At 33.7% G+C, this 11,776-nt stretch overlaps 1 protein-coding gene across 2 annotated transcripts in view; it reads left to right on the top strand.

Moving 5' to 3' along the window:
- The window catches only part of LOC127842457 (VPS10 domain-containing receptor SorCS1-like), a 57,513-nt gene that overhangs the window by 4,226 nt on the left and 41,511 nt on the right, over positions 1 to 11,776 (top strand). The window contains exons 2-3 of one of the 2 annotated variants that reach the window (XM_052371981.1): positions 7,177 to 7,410; positions 10,516 to 10,577. In XM_052371981.1, the coding sequence (XP_052227941.1) occupies positions 7,177 to 7,410; positions 10,516 to 10,577 (296 nt within the window). Of the gene's footprint in view, positions 1 to 7,094; positions 7,411 to 10,515; positions 10,578 to 11,776 lie in introns of those variants that run through there. The other variant, XM_052371982.1, reaches the window with a different exon arrangement.

Here is an 11,776-nt window from a genome sequence, read left to right as displayed (position 1 = left end):
ATACGAATTTAAATGCTTAAAAACGTTCTACATGTGTATACAACGCAATAAATTATGTAGTATAAATTTAAATGCTTAAAAACGTTCTACATGTGTATACAACGCAATAAATTATGTAGTATAAATTTAAATGCTTAAAAACGTTCTACATGTGTATACAACGCAATAAATTATGTAGTATAAATTTAAATGCTAAAAAACGTTCTACATGTGTATACAACGCAATAAATTATGTAGTATAAATTTAAATGCTTAAAAACGTTCTACATGTGTATACAACGCAATAAATTATGTAGTATGAATTTAAATGCTTAAAAACGTTCTACATGTATATACAACGCAATAAATTATGTAGTATAAATTTAAATGCTTAAAAACGTTCTACATGTGTATACAACGCAATAAATTATGTAGTATAAATTTAAATGCTTAAAAACGTTCTACATGTATATACAACGCAATAAATTATGTTGTATGAATTTAAATGCTTAAGAACGATAGCAATATTAATATTATTTAGATATACTTCCGAAATCAAAACGTTTCCGGGAATGTGCGTCTAAGTACAGAACAATGACTGCGTCATGCTCAAAATACATAACGATGCCTTAACATTCTGCTTGCACAATGAGGAATTGTTTTACTTTAAATAGATATATCCTCAAATGCAAGCATAGTGTTAAAACTGTTGGCGTAACTTAACCGAATTTAACAGCGGTAGCGCATAAACTTTTGTTCTGGTTTATTGAACTTTTGCGTAAATTTAAAATTGTTTTGAGTTACATTCATGTTGAAGATACGTGTAACCAACGTATTATCGACTGTTTAGGGATAACAGAGAAATGTCTTTATTTTGCACGTATTAGATTTATTAGTAGTATATCTACTTGTATGTATTTGATTGAAATCCTCCTGTCAAAGTTTTAATGTACATAAAAACAGCGCACCATGTATTATTAGTATTGTCTTGTAACGACGCTCAGTTTGCATTTAAATGGATTACACGATCAGAGGATGTCTCCGTTATCAAATGCTTTACGCAGAACAAATATTCACGAACCAGTGTCGAAACAAAATGTTGACTTCATTTTCATTCATGAATATAACTGCATAAAGGTGGGGATGAATTCGATGTCTTCACACTTAACCAGCTTACACGTATTGATTAAAACTAATGCTTATAATCATGGTAGTCGAAAATTACTCTATATAAACGCCCTGACAAACTTAAACCAAATTTTCTTAACATTGATAAACACGTATACTTTACTTGTTTAGAATGTGTTTCCTCGCAATAATTCATTCAATGCCCTCAGCGTTTTGATTCAAAGTCGCCATAATGGATATAACTGAAAGAACGAAAACTCTGGTTGGACAATTTATTAAATAAATAAGAGTTAAGTTTCTTATTTCATTGGAAATGTAAGGTATATATAGCGTATTTACTATGTAACGTGTGTCGCGGATTGTATAAAAAAATAATCATGCATCTTAAGTACAATGTGCTTCTATCGAAAGTAAAATTAATTATTGATTTTGCTTCGCTTTCTTATTATTTTTTATTGGGCAAACAATATTTCATTCAATAATCAATAATGTGTCTGAATATTGACACATTAGTCGATTACGATTCAAATTTCCGATGTGCATTTCTGACGTTATTGTTGTTTGGAATTTTACAAAGATCTATTCACGGTCATTATTTTATGCTTTTAAACTCAACCTAAAACAGAACAGTTCGTCTATTAAAAATTGACGATGTATGTGTAACATTGTAATATTTTGACTCAATCTTCTTTGCTATAAATTTTAAGGACAGACAATTGTGTCCTGTTGCACCACACTTTAGTGTCAGTCATAATTGATGTTCACCTATAAAGTAATTTACTTTTCCCTTTCCTGTTTAAGCAATATTAACCAGACATGTGTAATCGTGGTGCCCCAATGTTGTTACTCTCCTCACCATCATCAGTCGTAGAACATCACCATAATCATCACTAATGGCAACGTCAACAAAAAAGTATTCCCCCAAATAATGTCCTTGAATAGTCATCATCAACAACAACAATACCATACCATCATCACCGCCATTATCTCCATCATGGTCACCATCAGGATTTTATCGTCAAAAAAGTCTTAACCGCCGTCGTGTTCTTATCATATTTTCACCGTTATCAGTATATAAAACACTATGTATACATCATCATCATTAGGAGAGTATTAATCACAAGTTTCAAACCAATACTCTATGAACCAGACATGAGTATTCTTCAGGCTCCAATATCTGAACGGATGAATATTGACCGATGATTGAAATGTTGATAATCCGGTGATGAGAACAAATGCGTCCAATATGCTGATGTTAATTATGACGGTGATGATGCGATGATGATGATAAATGTGAAGTTAAAAATGTATGATGATGGTTTATTTGATGGTTTTAATAATTATAATTGTTACTTTTATGATGATGTTAAATTATAACAACGACAATGATGATGCTGACGAAGACCGTGAGAATGATGGTACTGATAATGTAGTAGGCACGACCAACGTACGTTTCGTTGCATCAGATGTGTATGAACTATTTCAACGCACTGTGGAAACTCATTTATTTTAAAGACCGAAGTTGGGTTTACACCAAGTGCGTTACTACAATGTCATCTAGTTTGGAATAACGCGAATACCTGCAGAGCCTTGTGCGCTTTGATTTTAACACCAGCCCGGGCGCTATATAGAAGAAGTGCAGTGGAGTGCTAAGGTCAAGGTAGCAGTAGAGTCTTAAAAGACACGCCAATAACGTGGTGTGGACGCCGTGACGTCGCTGATGATCGCCGCGTGAACGCCGAGGGATGGCAGAATGAACGCAGTTGAAAGTCTAATGACAGGATACCAACGCTAGACAACAGATAACATCACCCAGAAACGTGGTTGACGCTACACGTATTTATTTGGATTCCTTTGGCGAAAAAGCATTGGCGTTCGAAATACGACTATCGTTGTTTTCGATAACTGGCTTCATTGATCGTAGAGAAGATACTATTCAGGTGTACGGGAGATTTAATTGGCGTGTCTCTTTTTCTCACGAATAATTGACCAGTCGCCAAATTATCGATCGCTCCGCCCCCATAATCACGTGGTCTAGTGATTAGAAAACTCCGACAAGCAGATCGCAATTATAGCGGATTACGTGAGGGAAATTCTATATTTGTAATGCTGTATTATGCTCTTTTCTATAATATAAATTATTAAAGCCGCACACTAAACTAAACTGCTTTGTAAAACGTTTATACAATCATAAAAACTTTAGAGAGAAATGGCGTAATCAAAATAAATGAGTTAACGGCAGACTGACTATCAGAAACGTTTCTTGTACATATTATATAGGGAGTTGATGAAAAATCCGTTGTAAAAATGAGCATTTATTTCATATTGATTTTGAACGTGTATTCAACCGTCTGACAGTGAACCCGGTGGCTATTCATATATAATTTTGAAAATATTTTTATTAAATGCAAATGACATATCCATATCATGATGGGTTTTTTGTTTATTAAACATGTTTAGATCTTTGTTTTATTGTGTTATCTTTAAAAAGACACAGATTTTTTTATTTAGATATAACTTAAATTTTGATTGTAACCATAATTTAATACAGGCCTAATTTCGTGGTTTCATTAACAGTTAGTCTAATATGCATTTTATTTCATTTATGTTTAATGCGAACCTGTTACATTTCACTATCAAAAAATGAAATGTTGGTATTACGGTGCTGTTCACGAACATTCGAACTGAATACATTTAGCATATTATGCATTTGCTTATTTATAACAAGATGGCCCTTATATGTTAATTGCAATTTTTACATTTCTCCCCGTATCAATATATGTTGTATTAGAAATGTTGTTGTTGTATTATAAGCCGTACATTTTACACTTGAAGTCGCTTTAAGCTGGCTAAGCCGCGTTTAAATCACCTTTTTGTTGTTTACTTTGGTTAAAACAATATTTAAGTTAACAATTTATAATGATTTCCCTTGTTTATGATCCACAGAAAATAAATATATAATTGGAAATCATTTAAGTAATTAAATAGTTTTCTTTTCTTGTGTACAGTACCTTACAATGCCTTAATGTTCCTTCATTCTGAGATCCACGCAACATACTGTTATTTATTAATCATCGACAATTACGCTGAGATTAATAAGAACGTGTGGCAATTATATTATGTTGCCCAAACTGCTTAATAATATTGTGCATCAAACGGTATAACACGTTTTATAGAACACACACCTGGTGTGGTTAAACTATTTATTGTGTTTGTTTTCTCATTACTCGTTCATATGTTCAAGAAATAAAGATAAAATAATAACCTTTTATAAAGTTTGTATAGCACCTACAATTTTGAATAATGATCGAACAGTAATGATCATGCATTTGATATACAATCTGTGTAAACTCTTAAAAATTACGTCCATTCCATATGTACAACGAGCTTTGTTTGTCGGACAAAATGGCGGCCAGATATGCGTTGCTGAGGGGTGTGTGAAAAATCGATATCTGATTGGCTGATCGACAAAATGTGGGTGGAGTTGGCGACTGGTCAATTGCAGTATGTAATACGATAGATTTTAACTGGTTCTCATTAATGTTCGCCCTTCATTCGACACTTTTTAGAAGGAAATCGAGGAAAACGACGACATGTATCTCTAAAACATTTTCTCCCCAAAGACGATACATAAAAAACAGCGACATAAGTTCTTCAATCTCACACTTGGATGATGCAGTGGAACAGAGTAGGGCTCGTAAACTGAATGCCACGAGGTCGAGCTGAGCTGTCTACTCTTTTTTTTACCAAAGCGTAACTTATGTTTACTGTTTTACCATAAATACTTCATGAATAATTTGAGATGTATTATATTTTTTTAACTTGTTTTATAATAACAATTAAATTAACAAATAAACCAATTCGCATAAACTATCAATTGTATTATCGAAGTAATGAAGTACAAACGGATATTTTTATGCGGCAAGTATAATTTTCACACAATTATTGACGCAAATATCGTGCAATTAATGTTTACATAAATTTCGAATGTCAACAAAAAAATAAGCCGGATTCGCGTCTCGGTCTAGACGGCAAACACGTCATGCATCAACGACTTCATGCTGCTTTCGGCTATATCGGTTAAATTCAAATTGTGGCTTGCATTCGCACGACCAATCTCTTGCACGACGGTTACATTACATTCTGTGTATGTGAGCGCACGAAACGACAACTCTGCATGGAGATTGTCGCACGACCATTAATCAATAGCAACACCTTCTTTTGGTGATGCAATCAATAAACCAGCCAATTTTTTGTTGAGGCAGCAACTTTTATATTTCGAAAGCAATCGGTTGATTTATTAATAATTAAATTGGGTGGAAATTTGCTCTTCACACATGCAAAACATCGATTTCCTTTATCTTAACTCAACCATGTCACGACTATCAATGGTCCACATGTTTCCAAATGGGTTATATAATTAATCTCCGCTGAAAATCTAATTAAATTACCCGATGTTTTAACAAAGGCGAAATATGTCGAACAAACATGTAAATTCTTACCCCATATTACCCCAACTTCCGGTCCCACCCATAGGTCTATATATTATATATCATATACGATTTTTTTGTGCCGGATTCCTATGGTCCGGTCCAAAGCGCCACTTCGAAAGTATCAGGCGCTCGTTTTTTAATTGATCTCTAAAATGAGGTGGTATCAGTGATTTACGGCCGTGATACAGGTTTTCCTCAAATATCCATATCAATATTGCACGATTATCTAAATTTACAATATACCCCGGATCCAAAGGAATAATCAAGCGGGCCAGATTAAAGCTATCGCTTATTATAATTATGTTTCAAATCTGAGTAAATAAAGGTTGCTTTGATTTGATAAGCAACACACTTTAAGTGAGACTTAACATTAACCCATTTATGCCTAGCGTCCTGAAAAAAGGACATTGCAAACAGCGTAGACCCAGATGAGACGCCGCATAATGCGGCGTCTCATCTGGGTCTGCGCTGTTTGCTTAAAGGAATTTCTTTATGAAATATTCTAAATATAGAAATAAATATACCAGACACCCCTACTTTTGGAAATAAATTGATCCAATTTAGAAGGGTGGGAGAGTCCACTGGGCATAAATGGGTTAATCTGAACGGCCTTCAGCTCATGCTACTGTAAGCTCTGAACACGTGTTATTGTGATCGATCTAAACCTACAAACATTTGCCATTTGTGTATGGGATAGTCCTTATAGGCTCGGAATTTCTTTTACTTTTAAGGAGCTTACAACTGTTCATACGGCATTATGTTTAAAAAAAAACATATTTGTTTAAAAGAAAATATTTAATGGTTTCTTATGGTTGCTACACAAATATCAGGCTTTTATAGATGCGCAATATAATATTTATTGTTATAATCATGAAAATTTGCCACTGGCGACACTATGAGCGAGTGCAGGAGAATCACCGGGAGTTGTTAAATCGTAACGAATGAAATGTACACAAGTTACAGTACCTCTATACGCATGCAAGCTATAGGCTTAGATTAGTATTTACGGGATTTAAGATTGTCTGGAGTTCGAATCGCACTAGATAAAAAGATCGAACTTTGTTTGTGGCAATATATACAAATTTGTGATGATATAATCAGTATAAAATTGTTATCGATAAAAGTTCTACTGCAAAAAAGGGAATTTGTATTGTTTTAATGACGGTCGATACTTGTAACACCCGTCAATATACCACTGTAATTAAATCGTTTTAAACATTTGAACACGGTGACCTTTTTCATCTGTCTGTAGACATGGAGAAAATCAATCTGCAGAATAAATGACGAAAGGACAGGCACTCCTTTCGTGACAACAGAAATATGCGCTGAAATTTTGCCATGAATGGTGATGCAATCGTTGCACGGACGCGCATGGGTTTTGAGGGTTTAAGCCGTCAGCCAATCAGCATTGAGGGTGTGACCGCGGCATCCAATTATCGTCGCGTGTGTGTATATTTCATGGGAACTGACTGAACAGTTCCGATTCGTATTTACTATAGTAAACATGGCGTGTTACGCTAAGTTATCATGTGTGTTAAACTTGTTTATGTTTTATTTCTATTACGCAGACGCAAAGGTGTTTAGTAAATCCTTGGAAGATTTCAGAAATTTCCAAAAGCCCGCTGTTCGAACCGAAACAGACGAGATAATTGATAGATTAAAGCGAAGCGCACTCAATAAAACTGAATTAGGTAAAGAAGACCACGTTTTTTCTCATTCACAAAATTTAACCTTGTTAACTACGGAGTTTTCCTTAAATGGTGAAAATGACAACGAAGTGTTTGTACACTGGAGTGGTACAGAAAATAATGTAAGTATAATCAACACCTTATTTTTATTGTACTATTTCGACTAAATTTGATTTTGTTTAAATTTAATGAGCATTTTTTCCCGTGTTTACATTTTTGTGTTACGTCACAACTAGGCGACTGCTGTAATTGATCCGATAATCCAGTATTTGCGTAGGCAAATTGAGATCTGATTTATGTGGTATACATGTTTAGATAAAAGGTACTGGAATCAATATTATTAAAGCATAATTTATTTATCCAGCTTCAATAATGGTTAATATTCATACTGCTGCTGCTGTTGGTAATGTCATTTGCAAAATGAAAAATATTTTAAAAGGACAATGTGTTTATATATGATAAATGGTATGATGTTGCTAGTGGTGGTAGGGAATGATGGTGATGATGAAAATGATGAAGAATTAAATCTATATTATGATGGCAAGGATGAGGATGAAGATAATGATACAAATTATGGATAAAATGGGGTTAGGGATGATTTTGTTGATGGTGTATGGTGATGATGATTAAGAAAACGGTGAATATGAGTATGTTCATGATGAATGGGATGGGAATTATTGCTAAAGGGAATGGGGATGATGATGATGTCAGATGGTGATGATGAGGATGGTGATGATAGGGATGGGAATGATGATGAGGATGATGATGAGGATGATAATGATGATGATGATGATGATGGCTAAGGAAGCTATGATGATGATGTTCGCAAAATAAAAATTCGACAAAATCAAGTTTAAAAAATTACTCTTTTTCCCTCTCTGTGCTTGTGATAGGTGGGTTTTGGTCGACATACTTTGTTTTTCTTTTGTAAGGAGGGAGAAGGCGTGAACAAAATTGTATTCTTATGTTTGCTAATTTGTATAGCATTGTCATTGTCAAACAAGACAATTGAATTTCTTATCAGGCAGATCATCACAGTTAAAATATAGTTATTATTAGGAGTAAGGTCAATGATTTAAATGAAATAGAAATGCTTATTTAACCATTATCAAAAAGTAGGTTTATCATAAACCTGTTTAAAAACAAATCTTTTTATTGGGCACAATTTTGTTAGGTCATTTAAGGCGATTGCAAAAACATATGTTTTTATTGTTTGCCCTATGTCTAAACAATATTTTATTTGTAAACGATGAATGGTATTTCGGTGTTCATACCAACTTGTAAAATGCCTTGACCGATATTTTTATTTTATTTACCTATTCAATTGAATAACTTACCTGTTGTTAGTTTTTAATAAACATACATAATGCCCATATGAGAATTGTCACCAAATAAAGCTTCGTGTATGCTTAATGCTATTGTGATTTACGATAAAAGATTATGTCTGGAAGAAGTCAAGAACAATTTATCACATTTCATTATTCAGAGTAAATTATTTGTTAAGGAAGCATGAAGTATGATGTTACACTGAGCAAAGAGCTATTTATATTTTATAACTCCGACCCAGACACATCAAACTGTCAAGCTATTTTGATGACACACATTTGGTTTGTATTTCAAGTTTTCATGCGTACAAAACTAATCTGGCTTTCATGATAAACCTAAGTGGACTGGTTCAATGGTTCAATCAGCCAAATTAAATTTGTCAATTCATTTTATTTAACAGCACTTTAAACTTTTCCACCATAAGAAGCGAAGTGAAAATGGCTTTTGCAACCAGCATAAAACCAGAACTGCCTGCGAGTAACTCGCAGTCTGTTCAGGTTTTATGCTGTTTGCTTATCATCAGTATTTAAGGATTTGAAAGGAAGCCTTTAAAACTTGCATTAAGTAAGAAAAGGTCTTAAATTAATTTTGACTTTCTAAGAGACTGCAAATGGATTAAAATACCTATCTAAGTGGTAAAGGTTTAAAGGCAAAGACTTAAATAATACTAATTGTGTGAGAAAGATTGTGATGACAAATTCATAGAAATCTTTTGTTTTGTGAAGATTTCTGATACTCACAACTGGTGTTTTGAAATCTGATTTAATAAGAATGCAACTTTAAACCAACTTCACCCTTTGCCACTTATAATAAGTATTTCGAAGCATTTTTAGTCCCATAAAAAGTTAAATTAAATAATATAACTTTCTTACTTAATTCAAGTTTAAAAGGCTTCATTCCGACCCTTAGATACATGATGAGCAGAAACAGCAGAAAAACCTGAACAGGATGCGAGTTACTCGCATGCTGTTCTGGGTATATGATGTTTGCACATTATAGCCATTTTCACTTTGCTTCTTACTGTCGGAAAGGGTAACCCTTTAAATGTTTTACGAAAAAGTCTTTTTCATGAAGGATTGTATTTTTTGCTATGTTCTGATAACTTTTAGAATGATGCATTTTTACTGAGATAGTACAATGTATGTATGACTAGGTATCATGCCAATCATGCAGAACAACATTAATCTCACAATTTAGCAAGAACAACATTAATCTCACAATATGAATTTATTTTATTATGGAGATAATATGAAAATTGTCACAAAGTGCCAAAAGAACCACATTTTTGTCTGCAATATGGAATAAAGGTATGGAATACAACATTCATACTAACAATGTATTCTTCAGACTATCATAATTACGTTTTTATTCTTCAACCTTACACTCTAGCTAACTATGAACTATTGGAACACTCTAGCTAACTATGAACCATCGGAACACTCTAGCTAACTATGAACCATTGGAACACTATAGCTAACTATGAACCATTGGAACACTCTAGCTAACTATGAACCATTGGAACACTCTAGCTAACTATGAACCATTGGAACACTCAAGCTAACTATGAACCATTTGAACACTCTAGATAACTATGAACCATTGGAACACTCTAGATAACTATGAACCATTGGAACACTCTAGCTAACTAAGAACCATCGGAACACTCAAACCAACTATAAACCATTGGAACACTCTAGATAACTATGAACAATTGGAACACTCTAGCTAACTATGAACCATTTGAACACTCTAGATAACTTTGATCCATTGGAACACTCTAGATAACTATGAACTGTTGGAACACTCTAGATAACAGTTATGAAATATGAACCATTGGAACACTAGATAACTATGAACCATTGGAATGTTAAAGGTGTCATATACAACTCTTTTTTTTTCAGACAGTATTTGTACTGACCAGACGTTTCAAAAATGGTGCGATACAGAAAAGCACATTATGGAGGTATGAAATACCCTTGAATGATGTTTGAATAGTACAATTTATCATGATTAAATATCATGTCTTTCCTCTAGTTTTTTTAAGTCAATAATTAAATCTGAACCATAGCCTCACATCCGTGAGTGACAATAAATCTGATTAAAAATTATTATTGTATTGTTAGATCTAATTTTGTTATAACATTGTAAAATTGAGGTGTCAAAATGTATGTAATATTTAAAATCTAAGAGTCAAACGGTTAAAAGGAGATTCCAAGAAAAGCCTTAACTATAGAACTGTCACAGTCTGAACTTAGTCACGTGAGGGGAGAAGTTGTGTGGCATATCTGTTAGCTTTGTCAGGAAACGCAAATTTTTCCCAATTGGGCTGGTACCTGTACTTTTCCCAATTGTGCAAACAAAAATCAGAGGCAGATTCAGGAGTTCTGGTTAGGGGGGTGGGATATTGAAAGATTTATATATACACGTACGCCGCGTCTGCCCAACCCCCCCCCCCCCCCCCCACCTTTGATCCGCCTTTGGCTGTTATTCTCTTTAATACTAATTAATACTAATGTTATTCTCTTTAATACTAGTTAATACTAATATGTACTCAACAAAATAACACAATATTATGAAATTGCCGTTTTATGAGCCTGAATCTTTGTGCTTTAAAAAAATTAACTGATTAAAGTGACTTGCCCATCCTACACCTACTGGCCCTTGGCAAACAGGCAACCACTAATTTCTATCCCTGATATTTATGATAGAAGCAGCATTAGTGACTGGCATCTTTGCAGAATGCCAACAAGTGACATTTTTTCTTCATTTTTCATTGTATATTTTATGTTGGACACATTCTTGAAACAAACATGCCCAGGTGTCACCGTTCTTATTGTTAGTATTCTCATAAATGTCATGCTTACACCAGTGATGGATCTTATATTAGATATTTTTGAGTCAGGTTTGTAAATACAACACACATGTTACTTGAGATTGGGGTTGTTAAACTGTTTTGAATCAATGTTCAATATTTCACATTCATATTGCATGGCGATTTAATGGAAATTTTAGAACAACTTGAATCTATACATTGATATTCCGAGCCATAAGCGGTCTAAAGTTATTTCTTGGAAACATCATCAATAATTGCATGTTTGTAAAGAGTCACGGATGTAAATAATGTGTATGGTTCAATGAAACCTTTCCCATGTATTATAAGCA

Source organism: Dreissena polymorpha, chromosome 8 (assembly GCF_020536995.1).
Source record: "Dreissena polymorpha isolate Duluth1 chromosome 8, UMN_Dpol_1.0, whole genome shotgun sequence".
Taxonomy (NCBI): domain Eukaryota; kingdom Metazoa; phylum Mollusca; class Bivalvia; order Myida; family Dreissenidae; genus Dreissena; species Dreissena polymorpha.
Note: the sequence above shows the minus strand (reverse complement) of the source record. Positions and strands in the feature narration are given on the sequence as shown.